Genomic DNA, 19,157 nt, shown 5'->3' on the forward strand with positions numbered 1-19,157 from the left:
GATGTAATGCAGAACTAGACAAGGCAAACACAAAAACACACCAGGCTAGGAATGGAAATACGGTATTAGACAGTCACAAGAAACAATCTGGACTTACATAAAAAAATATTCAGCAAACCCACATGGTTTAAAAACACAGATAATCAAGGACATTAAACCAGACACAGGTGAAAATACTAACAAGGGGTGGAATTACAAATTAACAGTGGATAAGAACCAAAATGACAACACAAGCACATGGGACATGAAAACAAAGGCTCTGTCTGAAATGCCATACATCCCTCCTATGCAGTATGCTAAATCAGTATGCAATAAAGGCGAAAAGTACACAGATGTCTTACTGATTTAGGATCCACTTTGAATTATGCTGTCATACCTGGCCCTGATCCCATCTGTTCATTATGTCTACGTCTGTCTTTCCAGCATGTCCTGACCACGGCCCTAGGCTTTTACCTACACAGTAGTTTTGAATATGTTCGTCCTAGTTTAACGAGGTTGAGACGGTTTGAACTGCAGTCAGAAATCAGTCCTCCAAATGGGTTTAATGGAGAAGGACCCTTAGAGGGCTTTGCGGAGCAAGCTGTTTTTTGATCATGTCTGTTACGAGCTGGTCTAGGACAGCAACAAGTCCGAAACAAAGCCCCGCCTCTCTCTTCTTCTTGGGCCATCTTGGATCCTCTTTATAGATGTCAAACAGTACAATTTCTCCTACGAGGGTCTTGATTCAACTGAGTCATTACTTTCCACCCAAATCATAGTCACAACCAGAGTAAATGTATGACATGGCTGGATGACAGCATCAACATCTCAGATTACCAGAAGACTCAATGAATGGGAACCCCTGAGCTCCACACCTTCATATATATTACATGAACTGAAGGGTTTATTAAGGTGAGTCTTAAGAAAGGTGATGGTGGTGCATTTTTGTACCATAAAGCATTCAGCTGTGTGCAGATTTCATTAGAGGAGTATTCTGCGTTTGAATATCTGGCAGGAAAACTGAATAGTAATTCATTCTTTAAACTGCAGTGGTTAAATCACTACTAAAGGACAGAAATCTTGATATCTCAATAATTATCGACCTACACTCATCGGCCACTTTATTAGGTCTCACCATGCTCGTCCCGGGTTAGACCCCCTTTTGCCTTCTGAAATGCATTAATCCTTCATGGCATAGATTCAACAAGATACTGGAAACATTTCTTAGAGTGTCTGATCCATATTGACATGATAGCATCATACGGTTGCTGCACATCTTTTACGTGCCTGGGGTGGGTTTCCCGAAATGTTCGTAGCGCTAAGTACTTCGTAACCTCGTATGAAACGTACGAGGTTAAGAAGTACTTAGCGCTACGAACGTTTCGGGAAACCCACCCCTGGACATTTGGATTTTTTGTGCTAGCGGTTTGTCTTACAGGCTGTCCACTAGAGGGCAGTGTAAGAAGATGAGATGGAGGACATGTGAGGCTTGTGTGGCAATGGGATTGTCTACCTCCTTATTTCCTCCTAGCTCCTACCTTATTTCTAACAATGGAAACCTATGAAACCATAATATGGTTTCTAAGCGGTTTTGCAAATGTACAGGTCACAGTGCAGTAGAATTTGCCAAATACACTTTTGTATACAATTGAGATTAATGTTTTGAGGACAAAAAGGTTTTAAATATTGGAGAAAGATAGCAACATAAATCTTTACATTACTACATGATCAGAGGAGTGAATGAGAACAGCACCTGCGTTGGGCAGCGCAGCCGTTGAGCAGTAATCAATGGAAGATATAAAAAAAAAAACCATTACTACACCCTGGTCCCAAAACAAAGATTGTACACTGGTCCCCTCACAGCACTGCACACTGGTTAACTGGATCTGTCCAGGGATGTGAAATTCTGACATGTTAAAATACCCATGTTTTCACTCACAGATACTGTTGCTTACACAGCCTCTCACCACACAGCCACTTTAACCCACAAAACCCAAAATGAAGAAAAGGAAGGCAGATTCTGAGTTAGCGGAAGCTTATCTGTTTCAGTTATACGTTTGTGAGTTGGCGCCATCTGGTGGAGAGGTTTTTTTTATCTTTTTGACTCTCTTACAAAAACTGATCCATCTGGTGGCTTTTCATTATTACTAATTAATTACTCTTTATTAAGAGTACTCTTAATTACTCTTTATTAAGTAATTTTATTAATTACTCATCAACCAAATTTTTGAAGTGTTCAAAGCTTTCATATACAACACTGTCAAAACAAGAAGTGGTTGATTTCCTAGTCGCCAGACAGTAGGTGAACATTTTCTGGCTGCTTCCACACTGTAAAATGTGATAAATTGATCTTAATTAAAGAAATTGAGGAAACCGGTTGCACTGAAAAAGTTAAGTAAATATAACTGTTATTTTCAAGTTATGTTTACTTAATGTCTACTACTACTTAAATGTACCAAACAGTTGTATTTACTCAATTTAGTTGAGTTGTACAGACTTTAATAGCATAGTAACGCTAACTTGTAATTTCTGTGGTGCTTATATTACCAAAGTTTATGTAACTTTACAAAAAGAGTCCTATTTACTCATTAGAATTTAGGAAACCGATTGCCTTACAAAAATAAAGTAAATAAAGTTTTCTTTATTAAAAAATAAAGAAAAATAAACTAAGAATTGTTAGTCCACAGTTAGCCCCTGTCAAACACCCTCCATTCATGCTGAGGGATCCAGTCCACATCACTGGAGCTGTCATAATTTACATTTATGGCATTTGGCAGACACCCTTATCCAGAGCGACTTACATTTTTATCTCATTTTTTATACAAGTGAGCAATTGAGGGTTAAGGGCCTTGCTCAGGGGCACCTCAGTCATGGCCTCAGGTCTGGGAATCGAACCCACAACCCTCCGGTCACAAGACCAGTTCCCTAACCGCCCTGAATTTGAAGTTTAACGTCTGGAAAATTCTCCGGCTTTTCTTTCTCAGTTCTTGAGACATTCCTTTTCCACGTGGAGCCAATACTGACGGCATGAAATGGAACAAAAACAAAACAAAGGGTTTCCTTTGTTAAGTAATGCCCTTTTATGGTTATTAAGATCAATAAATTATGTTTGCAATTAAGAAGAAGAATTCACAAGAAGAAATATTGAGATAGACAGGAAGATATAAGGATGGAAAGAAAGAAAACCCAAGAAAGACACATTTCTGAAGAAAGAGAGAAGGCATGGCCAGGGGCTGGCATACATTACTACAGGGTTGCCAACTTTTCAAGATCACTTGGAGTGAGATTTGAACCTGGAGGGGGTGGCGAGTGTAAATTGTTGATGGGGGGGGGGTGTATAGAATGTAGAATACTTCATCCTAATGTAGTATTTTAATAGATCTATAATCTACAGTTCACTCATTATATGTATGAAGATTAGTTCAAGGCAACATTAACTGTGCTGTTCTGTTATTACTGATATCTTTGCTGGTAAGATCCTCATAGGAGAGTAACTGTAATTGCAGAATAACGGGAATACTGTGTCAGTAAAAGTGTGTGTTATAGTGTGCAAGTGTGAGCTGGTTAGGAGATCAGCACAGTGTTTCATCTTCACAGATGAAAGCAGGTTCACACTGAGCACATGTGACAGAAGTGACAGAGTCTGGAGACGCCGTGGAGAGCGATCTGCTGCCTGCAACATCCTTCAGCATGACCGGTTTGGCAGTGGGTCAGTAATGGTGTGGGGTGGCATTTCTTTGGAGGGCTGCACAGCCCTCCATGTGCTCACCAGAGGTAGCCTGACTGCCATTAGGTACCGAGATGAGATCCTCAGACCCCTTGTGAGACCATATGCTGGTGCGGTTGGCCCTGGGTTCCTCCTAATGCAGGACAATGCTAGACCTCATGTGGCTGGAGTGTGTCAGCAGTTCCTGCAAGATGAAGGCATTGAAGCTATGGACTGGCCCGCCCGTTCCCCAGACCAGAATCTGATTGAGCACATATGGGATATCATGTCTCGCTCCATCCACCAACGTCACGTTGCACCACAGACTGTCCAGGAGTTGGCAGATGCTTTAGTCCAGGTCTGGGAGGAGATCCCTCAGGAGACCATCCACCAGCTCATCAGGAGCATGCCCAGACGTTGTAGGGAGGTCATACAGGCACGTGGAGGCCACACACAATACTGAGCCTCATTTTGACTTGTTTTAAGGACATTACATCAAAGTTGGATCAGCCTGTAGTGTGTTTGTTTTTCCACTTTAATTTTGTGTGTGGCTCCAAATCCAGGCATCCAAGGTTAATAAATTTGATTTCCATTGATGATTTTTGTGTGATTTTGTTGTCAGCACATTCAACTTTGTACAGAACAAAGTATTCAATGAGAATATTTCATTCATTCAGATCTAGGATGTGTTGTTTGAGTGTTCCCTTTATTTTTTTGAGCAGTGTATTTATGATTATATTTTCATTGTTTAAGTCACTGTTTTTTATTTACCCACTTGGCACCCAACACAGGTGCTACACTCATGCACATCTCCGATAATGTAAGCGAAATAGTAGTGAGAACTGGTAATGTGAATGTGAACAGCTTATGTAGAGTATAAAATATGTCGACAGCTGGCTTATGGGTTTTCTCATGTTAACGATTGTGGTGGAAATTTGGTGATTTCCATTTATGTCAGGCTTTCTTAGAGTGTTAGAGATCTTTTTACATATATGTGTGTTAATCATGGCACTGAAGCCATTCTCGTGACTTCAGTAGGCCTCAGATGTGTGTGTGTGTGTTCTCTGGCCTCGGCTGAGGCCTAATCTGATGTTCCTCTGGTGTTCCTAAACTGACCTTGCTGGAGACGCCTAATCTCTATTTGGAAGGGACTACGGCGACACTCAGTCTGTCATGACATCACGAGGAGGGGACATGCATCATATGCATCTGTCAAATCAGTGTTAATTATTCTATGTATTGTCCAATCACATTTGGTTGATCACCTCGTGTTCACCTCGTGGACACGTGTGTATTGATGATTAAACGTATAAAAGATGAGAGTTCGGAATGGGGAATTAGCTCTCTCTGTGACAGACACCTGGCGTGTTTGTAACGGAGATCTCAGGGGTTAATCCATGCTTTGTTGAAATAAATCATTGCACTTTATTATCTATCCCAACTGCTTCTGACTTTTATTGTGCTCACCATTTAAGGGTTTCAGAATTTCTAACACATTTTGGCACCCCAGATGGGACTCCACGACTGAGGACGGCACACCTGAGGGGGAGAGTAAGCGCTTAGTTCCTGAAGACCTTACTTCAGTCAGCCAACGACAAATTCCGTTGGGCAGGACTCGCAGGTGTCTGCCTCCTCGGCGTTGGAGTTTTCCCAGAAACAGACGAACAGTTAAGTTAACTAAACCCTGGTGAGTACAAAGTGTTAGGTAAACTTATTGCAGAGTTTGTGACTTCTCTCCTGGTGCGTGTATACACAGGCGACGCCAGACGCAGTTCATAGGGAACTGTCAGGATCAGGGGATCTAACTCGACAAGAGTTGAGAGGTTTGGCGGTCGAACTCCATGGGAGGGTATACAGGTGGCACCATTGGAGGTTACCAGGCAGGGTAACTGAGTGATTGGGAGTTTCACCCTCGGCTGGGAGTCGAGCACCAGGTGGCCGCACATAACTGTGGGCTGACGAGCACACAGTTCGCAGAAAACCAGTGAGAGTGAAGGTCGCGCTCTATGTGAGTGTTTGTGGTATGAGAGAGCGTGGGTGAGTAGTTGTCTCTCTCCGCAGAAGCAGCAAAATGGGTGCATGTAATAGTAGCCGTACTGATGGTGAGGTCAGTGAGATACTGTGTGAACATCCTAGAAGGGAGTGCAGTGATTTGTTTTAACGGGGCATGGATTAACTCTGAGATCTCCGGGGGAGAACGGGCCTGAGTCCGTTTGAGATCTTATTTGGCAGGCCAAAAAAATTTGGTCAGGCCAAAGACCAAATTTCCACCACACGATTTAAAGATATTTTTGTATTTTTATTATGCTCTTCTTAAAAACATCTGTGCTGTGTGAATTTACGGGGCTCGCGGGTGTTTAAATTTATCTCAGGTCATTTTGAACGTTTTCTTCATGGAATTCAAAGGTCATGGGGTCATTGAACTGTAGTGGTAAAGTCAAGCGACACTGGTAAGACGATGGACGCAGGATGTATGATGTTGTGTGCGTACTTCACACTTGCGTACTGAAAGAGTCTAGTTACTGCTTTACCGGTGGAGCACTTGCACAGTGATTCAAATCTAGTGCATTCTGTTTAATATGTAATTTCGGACTTAACTTGAGTTTGAACATTATTGTGGAGCAATTATAGGGAACATGTATGGAATACTTTACTTGTACATAAACATCTGCAATATATGCGTGTTTTGTACAGCCCACTATTAAATACTGTCACGCTACAGCCCTGGACCCCTCCCTTTGGGGCATGTGTCTACGTAGTCCGTGTCCATGTATGTACATGTAGGGGTGTGGTTGGGTGTGTGTGTGTGTGTGTTCACTCATGTCATTAGTCTAATGTGTTTCACGCTGTGCTTATTAGTTAATGTGTATAAAGCGTGTGTGTGTGTGTGTGACTTCCTGTGCTCGTCTTTGTTGCGTCTCACGTAGTTCGTTTTTGATGTTCTGTGTGCGCATTCTGCACAATCCCACAAAATAAATGTGACATCGTTGTTACAGCCTGAGAACAAGTCTCATCCTTCAGCCTGCACCAAACGTCACAAATACATCAATGTACTGTATCTATCAAAATGTTTGCACATCAATATCAATATATATATATACACTGCTCAAAAAAATAAAGGGAACACTTAAACAACACAATGTAACTCCAAGTCATCCACACTTCGTGTTCAGATAGGAAGTAACACTGATTGTGAATCAATTTCAACTGCTCTTGTGCAAATGGAACAGACAACAGGTAGAAATGAGAGATTTTCAACTGATTTAAAAGATTTTTATTAATTGAGATCTATCTAGGATGTGTTATTTTAGTGTTCCCTTTATTTTTTTGAGCAGTATATATATATATATATATATATATATATATATATTTTTTTTTCATATATAATGTTTCTGAAATTAGACACCAAATACTGAAGCTCTAAATGTATCAGAATTATTTCACAAACACAATGTGTGGCACAATATGGTGATCGAAACAGAAATATAATCACTTACTTTTTCAATGTGGACAACACGATCTGAGAAGGAACCAGAGGGACAATTGTACACAGAAAGAGAAAAAAATAGCATTTAATAGCATCAACAAATTAGATTGTACAATTAGACTGTACAAAATAATTTTTTTTTAGATGAGGTTAATATACTGCCCCAATTTTACAATACTGTCATCATACTGCCCAATAGGTGTTATTATTAGCTTAGCTCAGCAAGTTTTTAAAATAAATGTATATTAAAACACACATATGCTCCTCTGTTCATTTTTGAAATAATAACAATGTTGCAGTAAGCAAAATGCACTGATTTGCACTGGGCATAGTTGTTGTTTATTTATTATTATTATTTAAAAGTTGTTCTCTGCACTACTTTATGTAAAATAATTTTTATTTTTTTTATATTTATATATATATATATAATATTTATAACTCATTTGCTTTTTATTTGTTTCTTTAATACTGATACAATCAACCCAATGATTGATGATGCAGGGGCCACCAACCAAAATCTCGCCAAGGGCACCACATTGGTCAGGGCCGGCTGTGTGTATGTGTGTGTGTGTGTGTGTGTGTGTGTGTGTGTGTGTGTGAGTGAGAGAGAGAGAGAGAGAGAGAGAGAGAGAGAGGTCCTGTTTAACAGGATCCCTGAAGATGTTACAGCACACAGGACATAAAAACTCTTCTTCTGACAGAGGGTTTGCAGCAGCCGTTTCCTGCTGTATTTATGTAATGGCTCTTTTTTCTGTGGCAATGGTTATGTAATGAATGAGCTAGACGTTTTATAGTGATTTCACTGCATCATATAATCTGACAAAAGCTCTTTTTGAAAGAGGAACACTTAGCATTGCTGTTGCATTGGCTATGCAGCTTCCTCTGTGCATCGTCTGCATCCTGTGTGGTGACTTTGCGGGTGTTTTGAGTTTGGGATTCACATCCGGATTTGACTCCATTTACTGAATTTACTGCAACTGCACACGCACATTCTTTAATGCAAGTTCACATGGAGGGTTTATTTTCTGATGAAACAAGCAAACTTGTTACACAAGGGTTATTAAGAGGCAATTAAATAAAATATTACATTAAATCAAGGCAGATGACACCAGATTACATTAATTTTAAAAGTCTTTCATTTCACATTTCCATATTAATTTCCATTTTTTAAATGAAACAATCAAGTAATCAGACATAGAATGATACGATAATGTTTTATAATGTCTCAGCCTTCAGGCAACCAACAATATGATAAAAAAGTGCACAGAACGTTGTAAAATAGACTGATTTCCTTGTAGGAGGTGAATTGGTGAGAGAGATGCTTGATCAGGCCGAGCTCAGTGTAAGAGGGTGGAGGAGAGCAGAGGTGTCAACATGAGGAGACTCATCCTAACGCTCACAGCAGAGTTACACAGGTCTCCGGCACAGCACTTCACATCCGAGCTGCTGCCAGCCATCTGCAGCCTCAGGGCAGCCCCAGTGCAGTAACTTTTACTGGAACATCCCTTTATAGTCATCTTTTTACCTGCTGTTTCAACTGAGAGAAAAGCCAAACACAAGTTAATCTTATTTTTCATTGCCCTGCAAAACCAATTATTTTATTTATTTTTATTTATTGTGAAAGTGCAGTCTCATTTTATCTTAATGGGATTTTTTCCCGTAGGTGACAGGGATAATTTAAAGTCATTAACAAGCCAGTATAAAGCAAAATAAATATTTGCACAGGGCATTCACGAGTGACTTTGGAATAAGCCAACATGAGATTTGTGAGCGAACCAATAAGCTTCTAAAAGGAAATCAGATGGTGAATAGTAAATATTGTGGTCCACTAAAACATTTCTTTCTCTTCATAGCCAAAGCTGATCAAATGAACATGTGATAAGGAAGCTTTGTGTGCGGATAAGCTGTTTTTCCATAATTTTGACATATTGAAACAAATGTGCTAGACTTTCATGAAAGGGTTCACGAAATGTTCAGTTACAGAATGTTCTAGATCTGGAGTGTTAGAATCCTATAAAGATTTGGAGAGTTAGAATGCTCTGACAGAATCTTTTAGATCTGGAGAGTTAGAATGCCCTGACAGAATGCCTTTAACTTCACCTGTTGCAGTAATACAGTAATGTTGATTTCCCTCACATCCCATAATTTCTGAGCAGTTCTTGCCCAGAATGTCACAGATGTAACAGCTTCTTCCATTGGGAAACTGCGCTGGTAGAGCTTGGTGGGGGGGGGGGGGGGGGGGGGTAAACAAAGGAACGTCAACAGAGCAGTGAACTTATTTCATGCAGGTCATTCTGCACAACATCAAAAATAAAGTGAAATTGCATTGGCAGGATATAACATCCCATACATTTGTATTTTTCACTCCAAAGAAACAGCTGCTAAAGTATAGGCACATTATGATGTAAGTTGGTGAAAATGGTGTTGCATGGTGTTCCTACTGAGAAGCTTTTGGTGGTACCTGGCACACTTTGTCTGTTGCAGAGGTCAGTACTGCAGCATTTCGTGCTGAAGGTTTGATTAAAAAATCCAGTGCTGAGACTCCCATTAACACACTCAGCAGGGACAGCACAAGTCTTAATATGGAAATCCATGTGTGTACCATCTGTGAAAATCCACGTGTTTATTTCAAATAAGATTATGAAGTAAAATAATAACAACTAACGGAGTTGGGGTCCAGATTCCTACATACTTAATTAGACAATAGAATATAATTTATTCTTACTCACTTTCATTTACAGTGGCAGTCTTACTGGCACACAAATCAGCACAGTGTGTCTCTGTCTCAGTGCACGCTCCATTTGTCCTTGGAATACACTGATAACATTTCAGAGCCTGTGCTAGAGACCAAGACCACAATAAAAAAAACACACAGTTGAGACAGTTACAGTTAATATTTCTGCAATATCGTTTTGCAAGAAGATATTACATAATTAGAGAAGTAGCTTATTACAATCAGGTTTGCTGTACAGTTGACCAAATGGCAAGCATGATGTCTTAAACTGTAACTGATTATCTGCCAATATTCAACTACAAACTTTGCATTGATTAAATCATTGTTTCCCAAAGCAACACCTCAATGGTGAGTTGAAGTATTTAAAAAAATCAAAAATAAAAATATTTAGTTATTGAAGTGTTGAAACTAACTATATTTTGATTGTTCACATGTAAATGTACATAACCATCTGTACCTTTGGAAAAAAGCATGCAGAGAAGAACAAGTGTGAGCTGCAGCTCCATTGATGGAAAGGTGAGAATGCTGGAAAAGGTGGAAGGATTTGATATGGACCTAAATACAGCTGATTAAAGTGGGTGTGGCTTCCTGAAGATTACCCTAGTTACACTCAAGTGTGCTGGGTTGAAAATAAGTGCCATGGCCGTTTATGAACCAGAGGTAACATATAGACTTTTTTGTGCGGACTGAATGCAATGAATGAGTCCATGAAGTCAAATGCGCTGTATAATAAATCTCCTTGTTCATAAGGCAGGAAGGACATGAAAAGGCTTAATGCAGTGACAAACAATTAGTACCTTAGAAAGACGTAATAGAGAAAGAGTTCTGTGTTAATATGATGTGTCTCTTGTCTTGTGACTGTTACGTGCTGCACTTGTAACTTATTATCGTTAGTTTATTTGTGCGTCTTGCCTGCCTGTTCTTTGTCAGTCTTTGTTTGACTTCTTGTCGCCACTGTGTTTCAAAAAGCTCTATTTGCTCGGCATTCTGCTTCCGCAAGCCTGTAATTGCACTGACCTCTCTCCTCATCACATTCACCGTGATATCGGCATTGGGATGATGGACTCATTAAACCGCTGGCAGGCTGGGACCCTCTTCCTCTCCATTGCTTCTAATCTCCATAGTGATTAAAAAGATGTCATACCATGTTTGGGTTCTCATGTTTCCTAGTGCAGAGGGATTGTAGCTGAAACTGCCTGCCCTACTGCTCACAAATTTATTTTTCTTCTTTCTTGTTCCAGAAAAGTGTCTGAAGAACTTCCCTGAAGATCAAGAGGAAGTTGGCCTGTGAGTGGGTGAGAAGTGGGAAGGAGTTTCTCTGATTGGATTATCTATACAGGGATCGTGTAGGAGGATATTCTTTCTCAAAACTCAATTTCAGCCTTTTAAATTAGTCTTTTCTTTACATTTCATGACCGTATGATGCAATTTGTGTGGCTAGCTTAATATATATTTGGCAAACCAATAAATGTTTAGGAGTATACTTTACAGTTATTGAGCAAGTGTTTACATAAACAAAACAAAACTGTTATGAATACTATTATGTGTATGTTCAGAAATTCTCACACTGCATCCAGCAATTACAGCAGCAGGTGGAAGTGGGGAGTGAGCATGCACACTCAAACCACAGTAAAGTTTTAATGGAAATGTATTCAAACCACAGTAAGGTTTTAATGGAAATGTATTCAAACCACAACAAGGTGTTAACGGATATGTATTCAAACCACAACAGATATGTGTTCATATCCTCTTTATGTTCAGAGAGAATGGTGCAAACAGTGAGCATTTATCAACAAACACAGACAACATACAAGAGAAGGCAGAAGGCAAGCTAACTATGGAGTCAAATTAGGGTATTTAATGGTGATGAGACTATTTACAGAGCCATTACACAAACAGATGTGTCCCGCCCCCACCTGCCACCTGTTGGTGTCCGTGTTTGTCTACATATTGAATTTATTCTGTGCATTTTTCCTGGCCTTTGTGTGTGTGTGTTTTGTTTCTGTGTCTGTGTCGTAATTTACTCACTGTTACTTACCTGCAGCTGAGTCATGTTACCATCAAAAATAAACTTCTATCTTCTTTTTTTTTGTCCTCTGAGGCTGGGACGTGCTGATGTGTGCAGCCAACATCAGAGCAGCTCCTGTGATTAGCTCTGAGCTTTGACATAATGGTAGCAGATTTGACACTTAATGATTTGGCACAAAATGGCTTAGGCAATTCTCAGTGTGTGGGTTGAGATGGGGGCAGTATTATTCTAATGTCTCTTATATTCTAATGATATAAGGGAGTCAAATCTGAACAGTTTTAACTTGTTTTCTCATGTAGGCAGCCAACAAGAAGCTGACTGGGTTTATTTATTTTAAAGTTTGTGGGTGTTTCCCGATAGCTTTACCCTATCAGCCGCCCAATGGGATGAAGTGTTGCAGTGGCAAGAACTGCTTAGAAACAGTGAACTGTGAGGGAGATGAAGACCACTGCATTAATACAACTGGTAAAAATCTAACTATCTGCTTAGATGATGAGGCCAGAACGTTCATACATGACAAAAGTACAGTGTGTTCTGCTTACGTAATTAAAGATGGTTGAGTTTTGAATTTCCAGGTACAGAAAAGGCAAATATTTCTCACATCCTAGAGGTTCTTAAATAGAGATGTGGAGTGCTGCACCTTTTACAAAGTTATTTTTAGTTATTCTAATATGTGACTATAACTCATAGTGCAGGGCCATTCGAGCAGCAGAACACAGCAATCTTCCACTGGAATTTTATAAAAACTACTAAACGAATAACTCAATCAATTAGATTTGGGTGTCTGTGGCATAATGGAAATATACGTGCATTACCGAAGTCTACAGGTTTCACTGGATCTACTATTTCTGTCTGTTCTTCCTTTCTCTCACTCAGGTAATGCAAATTGCATTAAGGCAGCTGTGAGCAGAGGTGGGCAGTAACGAAGTACATTTACTTAAGTACTGTACTTAAGTACAGTTCTTGAGTATTTGTACTTTACTTAAGTTGATTTTTTAAAAAATACTTATGACTTTCACTTCACTACAGTTGAATAACAAATACAGTACTTATCACTCCACTACATTTCTGTCCAGCTCTCGTTACTCGTTACTTCCACACACAACTCTCCTCCCCTCCCCCGATAGTATTTTCACAGGTGACAGCCTATCAGCAATCAAGGATGTGTCTGTGAGGTGTAAAATCAAGTTCGGTGTCGCTAGTCGTTCTTTTCCTAAATAACAGCAACATGAGCGGAGACGGCGGTGATGGAGCATGCCAGGGTTGCCAACTTTTCAAGATCGCTTGGAGGGAGATTTGAACCTGGACTTGGTGGCGAGTGTAAATTGTTGATCGGGGGGTGGCGAACGTTACCGGGGCGGTGAAAAATGGACACAAATTAAGTATTATATCGCGATCGCCGGTGGTTGATAGATATAGATCAGAGGTAAATAAACTAGATTTTTTATCTGCGTGAGATATCGGAAGTGTGGCGTGAGAGCGTGTGAAAACGGTCAAATGCGTGTGTCTCACGCTCAATGCGTGAGAGCTGGCAACCCTGGCATGCTCTTTTGCACCCATGGCCGTATCTCGACAAAATGTTCCAGTTTTCTGAACGGATGAATCATTCCTATCGTTTTAAATGCATACTTTGTTTGCCAAAAAACAAACTATATCACTGCATACCAAAATTCACCGTCCCACCTGAGGAAGTATATCAGACCCTCCAGAAAGTTGCGATGTTGCGATTTGCAACTTCAACGCAACTTCAAGCAAACCCCGCGAATTCAGGGCGGTGTTGCAACTTCAGCCAATCACCGCAACTTTCCCGCAAATTTGACCAATCACTGATGTCGTCTTGATGTGACGTCGACAAACTCCCACCTTACCTCCGTATATACGTTCAAGAGGAGCAGACTGAAAGCAGCATGAGCGACGAAAATAACGGCAAAAAGATTGGGAAAAGCAGTATCCCGGTACACTACATGAAAACGGGGATAAACTGTCCAGATCCGACCCGCGAATTGATTATCTATGGCCTCCTGGATGATATTTAATTACTATTAGAACTGGCCCGCAGGCCACAGCCGCACGATGGTGTTTTGCACCCACAAACACTACATTCCCCACAATGCAACGGTAGCCCGCGAAGTCACTGCAGCGCACGCAAGCGGCGAGGGTCTGAGATAAAGTTTATAAGTTTAAACTTTGAACTGAGATAAAGTTTAAAGTCAGAGATAAAATGTATTTATCTCTGATCCATATCTATGAGTTACTAGTTCGCTCTGGCGCCCCCCCCCCCCCCAAATTTTTTGAAAAACACCCGCAACATCAAACATTTTAGCCCGCAACAATCACAAAAAAGGCCCGCGAAATCCTGGGGGGACTGGTATATTACGGTATGCAGCCTAAATGTTTTGTTAAGTGACTATGTAGTCAGAGGAGCTTTGCAGTAAGGCTAGTGAAATGACTTTGCCTGCTCACTCCACTGCTAGGTCTGCTAGGATCACTATAAATAATGTTAACATTATATTGGCAAGTAATTCAAACTACGAAAACATCAATAAGGGAAACCGTGTGGGTTAATCGAATCTTGTCAAATAATGTTTCCATTCTAATGTCAGTGTAGAATTAATGTCAATAATTCGAATGTGGCTGTGATTTCTAGTTTGAAAAGAGTTTGTTAGCATGTTGGGTGGCATGGAGTTGGTGGGCTTTAGCCATACTGCAAAAGGTTGTAGCAAGGTTAGACTACCAAGATGCCACACTGCTAATTTTACTTTGTCTTTGTTTATATTGACTGTAGCATAATGTTGTATTGGATGATGTTGTGATTTGGGGTTTTTTGTGTAGCAATTAACACATGCTTTGTTTATTCTTTTAACATAATACAGAAGCGAAATGTAATCACTGTTTAAAAGGAGTGAAGTGTAATCATTGTTTAATGTAGAAGTAAAATGTAACCACTGTCTAAGATGTGTCCGAGCTGTGAACCCTAGGGAGAGGATGTTGAGCAAACCACACTGTAGAGTGAGATCTAAAAAGCAGAAGGCGTAGGCCTGATTGTGCCGACGTTGAGGAAATATGAATTTACAGCATCTTCATGAATGGTGGCCTCTTGCCGGCCTATCAGTCCATAGACAGGAACCATATGTCCATGTTGGGATTGCAGAGAAGAAAGAGAAGTATTGTATGCTTGAAGAACAACACCATGTAAGGTATAGAAGAAGATCTAAGCGTTTGGGGGCGGAGAAATCATATATAAAGACGGCATGCTCAAACACTTGTTGGGTCTCTGATGTAAAATGTTAGAATGTGAGATCCCCAGAGATATCTCTGTTTTAATAAAGGCCTTTTTTGTTTATTGCTATAATTTTGGTATGGTTGTTCTTGCTATCTCCTTCCCATCAAACGAACACGCTGGGCTATAGTGGTTGATAGAAGTTTACAGCCCACAACAATGACTGAATACCTAACTAGCAAAGAGAGAAAACCGTCATTTTATTATTGACTTTTAATATGGTAACATAATTTGCTTAAACAGGTTAGGCTAGGCTAATCAGTGAATTGTGGTTTTAAAAATGTTTTTGTTCCTTAAACTAAAGTGTAGGTTAAACTTTTCTGCTACCACTACCTGAATGATGTACATCATTGGAATATGCCTTATGGATTATTATCAAAGACTGTATGAATATTATGCCCAAAGAGGATTTGGTAGGATGTATAATACTTTTAAACTATAACTTTTTTACAAATGTGACGGAAGGTGTACTTTAATACTTAAGTATTTTTAAAAGCAAGTACTTCAGTACTTTTACTTAAGTAAGATTTTGAACATGCAACTTTCACTTGTATCGGAGTAGCATTTGACCAGCAGTGATGCCGGTAACGCGTTACTGTAGTCGGACTACTTTTTTCAGTAACGAGTAGTCTAACGCAACTACTATTTAAAAACTAGTAGTCAGATTAAAGTTACTTATCTAAAACATCGTGCGTTACTATTTCTGCATTTCGGGGGAACGTAGGTTATATTTATTCATTCTTATTTTTTGGCTACACGTTTCTTACGCGGTTACGTCATCTCTGCTCTGCGGCGCCAAAGTCAGATGGAAGGAGAGGTTCGCCTTTAGCAGCTGGAAATACAGGCATTATTTTGATTTTATTTCGGCTAAGGAAGACAACATTAAGGTCCGTTGTACACTCTGTCCTGGCGACAGAGTGCTGTCTACTTTCAAAAACACAACGTCAAACCTGAAAAAAAAAAAAAAACCGGGGCTTGGCGGCGAACGTAAATTGTTACCGGGCGGGGTGTAAAATTGACTAAATTCAGTATTATATCGCGATCGATCGATCGCCGGTGGTTGGCGCCAGATCGAACTAGTAACTCATTGAATCATAGATGTGGATCAGAGGTAAATAAACTGGATTTTTTTTTCGGCGTGAGATATCGGAAGTGTGGCGTAAGCGTGTGAAGACAGTCAAATGCGTGTGTCTCAATGCGTGACAGTTGGCAACCCTGTAAGTGGGCGGAGTTGAACAGAAAGACTGTCTTATTTATTTATTTAAAAAACATGTAAGCCTATTTCAAGAAAAAGTTTACAAATGCCAGTGTCATTTTTGATGTTCCGGTTAAAATACATGTCAATAAAGTGAGTATTGGCAGAACTGGTAGTCATTTTCATGTTATAGGGGCGGGGGATCAGCCTCTGCTGAAAGTAACTAAAAGTAATCTAACTTAGTTACTTTTAAAAGCAAGTAGTCAGTAACTTAACTGAGTTACTTTTTAAAGAAGTAGTCAGTAGTCAGTAGTCGGATTACTGTTTCAAAGTAACTATGGCAACACTGTTGACCAGTGGTATCTGTACTTTGACTCAAGTAATGAAATTGAGTACTTCGTCCGCCTCTGGCTGTGAGTAGATGTGCAACCAAGAGCACATGCGATAACTCTGTACCATTCTTTAACTTAATAAATATAATGATGGCTGTGAAGTGCTGTGAGGGGAACTTGTGCAACAGTGCTGGCAGCACTACACAGAGTCTCCTCCTCATTCTGGGGCCCCTGCTCTCTTCATCTCTCTTCATATCAGCTTTGTGGTGACCTCCAATCAAGAAATGGTTCAGCCAGTTATCACCATGTTAGCTGCAAATAACACATTCATAATCTGCATTCATACCGCACCTTCAACATTTCCTAATGAACTTTGTCATATATCTGTTTTGTGCATCATGCAGGGATGACAATGTCTGATGTAGTAAAATAAAATAATAGTTCTGCTGTCTGGTGTTACGTGCATGTGCACATCACTCACACAGAGTGCGACCTTCACTCTCACTGGTTTTCTGCGAACTGTGTGCTCGTCAGCCCACAGTTATGCGCGGCCACCTGGTGCCACCAATGGTGCCACCTGTATACCACCCACTCCCCCCCCCCCCCCCCATTGAGTTTGACCGCCAGACCTCTGGACTCTTGTCGAGTTACATCCCATGATCCTGACAGTTCCCTATGAACTGTGTCTGGCGTCGCCTGTGTATACACACACCAGGAGAGAAGTCACAACCTCTGCAATAAGTTTCTGCTGAGGAGAGAGACAAAGTTCAACTAAAAGCAGATCTAAAGAGGGAGCAAAGATAAGAAGATAAAAATAAAATATTAAAATTAAACATAAAAAGGAAACAAACACAATAAAATCTAAAATAGGAAGCATGATTAAAACAGTAGATTTAAAGTAAGTTAAATTAATGAAGATAAAAGTGCCGTTACAGAGTAAAGGTAATTAAACTGAGCTGAAGGCCTGCTCAAACATGAAGGTTTTCAGTCTGGATTTAAAAGTAGGCCTATGTAGTGTTGGCTATAATTGGTATCATTAGATGTTATGTTAGATGTTTATGAATATTAGATGCTATATTATTATTAGTATATCCACCTAACCCCCATATAGCCATACCTGTCAAGTCTCCCGTTTTGGCCTGGAAACTACCGTATTTTACTCCTCTCTCCCGTCGTCCCGTATTAATAATTTCAGGTATTATAATATAATAATTTTAAATAAAGCTTTCAAGTGACTCTCCAAAATGAACTATGTCACTAGTCTCGCAAAAATGTCAAACTGCAGAAGCCCGAGTGTCAGTTCTCGCGAGATTAGTGCTGACAGCGGGAACAACACACCTGACAAACAAATCAGAGATGGATGAATGTAATGAGAGAGAAGGTGTTCCAAAAAAGACTTTGTGTAAAATATAAGGGGTCCTGAACCTTGGTTGGGCTGGTGGGAATGTTCACAGCAACCAGCGGAAATTTTCCCTTATTTTTAAATAAAAAACTTGACAGGTATGTATAGAGAGAGTAAGTGACAGGGTGTTCTGTATAAAGTTAGAGATTGATGGGGTGATCATGAATGTCATCAGTGCTTATGCTCCTCAGGTAGGTTGTGATGTGGAGGAGAAAGAAGAATTCTGGAGAGAGTTAGATGAAGTTGTTTTGCAGGTTCCTAAAGAAGAGAGAGTGGTTATTGGAACAGATTTAAATGGACATGTTGGTGGAGGGAACAGTGGTAATGAGGAGGTGTTGGGTAGATGGTGATATGTAGGATGGTTTTGGAGGTGAAGAAGAGGAAGAGAGTGAGAGTGGAACCTAAGATCAGGTGGTGGAAGTTAAAGGATGAGGACTGTGGTGTAAAATTCAGGGATGAGGTGAGGCAGGTACTGGGTAATGGTGGTGGTGTTCTGGATACCTGGGATGAAACTTCAAATGCAGTCAGGGATGTGGCTAGGAAGGTACTTGGTGTGACCTCAGGACAGAGAATGATAAACAAGGAGTCGTGGTGGTGGAATGAGGAAGTTCAGGAAAGTTTGAGAGGAAAGCGGTTGGCTAAAAAGAATTGGGATTTTCAGCGAGATGAAGAAAGTAGACAGAGGTACAAGGAGATGTGTCGTAAGGCAAAGAGAGCAGTGGCAGAAGCTAAAGAGAAGGCATATAGCAAGCTGTATGAGAAGTTGAACACTAAGGAAGGGGAAAAGGATCTGTACAGATTGGCTAGACAGAGAAACCGTGATGGGCAGGATGTGCAGCAGGTTAGGATGATAAAGGATAAAGATGGAAATGTGTTGTCTGGTGAGGAGAGTGTCTTGGGAAGGTGAAAGGAGTATTTTGAGGAACTGATGAATCAAGAGAATGAAAGGGAAAGAAGGTTAGAAGAGGTAGAGGTTGTGAATCAGGAAGTGCCCCAGGTGAGCAAGGAGGAAG

At 40.3% G+C, this 19,157-nt stretch overlaps 1 protein-coding gene across 1 annotated transcript; it reads right to left on the reverse strand.

The window, feature by feature from the left end:
• Positions 1–8,310: 8,310 nt before the first annotated feature.
• On the reverse strand, positions 8,311–10,995 carry LOC143485157 (urokinase plasminogen activator surface receptor-like). The gene is made up of 4 exons (XM_076984433.1): positions 10,364–10,995; positions 9,634–9,777; positions 9,273–9,389; positions 8,311–8,709 (listed from the first exon to the last, which is right to left on the reverse strand). Exons 1-4 carry the CDS (start codon positions 10,410–10,412, stop codon positions 8,510–8,512), a joined length of 510 nt encoding a protein of 169 aa, XP_076840548.1. The 5' UTR covers positions 10,413–10,995; the 3' UTR covers positions 8,311–8,509.
• Between the last annotated feature and the right edge of the window lie 8,162 nt (positions 10,996–19,157).

This window comes from Brachyhypopomus gauderio, chromosome 21, assembly GCF_052324685.1.
Source record: "Brachyhypopomus gauderio isolate BG-103 chromosome 21, BGAUD_0.2, whole genome shotgun sequence".
Classification (NCBI taxonomy): domain Eukaryota; kingdom Metazoa; phylum Chordata; class Actinopteri; order Gymnotiformes; family Hypopomidae; genus Brachyhypopomus; species Brachyhypopomus gauderio.

What these genes read in the sequence shown, in the direction of transcription:
- LOC143485157 (XM_076984433.1), bottom strand. Translation starts at nt 10,412, where the DNA reads ATGGAGCTGCAGCTCACACTTGTTCTTCTCTGCATGCTTTTTTCCAAA. An exon ending in CTGCATGCTTTTTTCCAAAG is followed by an intron (nt 9,778 to 10,363) that starts GTACAGATGGTT and finishes GGATTTTCACAG; the next exon opens with ATGGTACACACATGGATTTC. An exon ending in CAACAGACAAAGTGTGCCAG is followed by an intron (nt 9,390 to 9,633) that starts GTACCACCAAAA and finishes CCCCCCACCAAG; the next exon opens with CTCTACCAGCGCAGTTTCCC.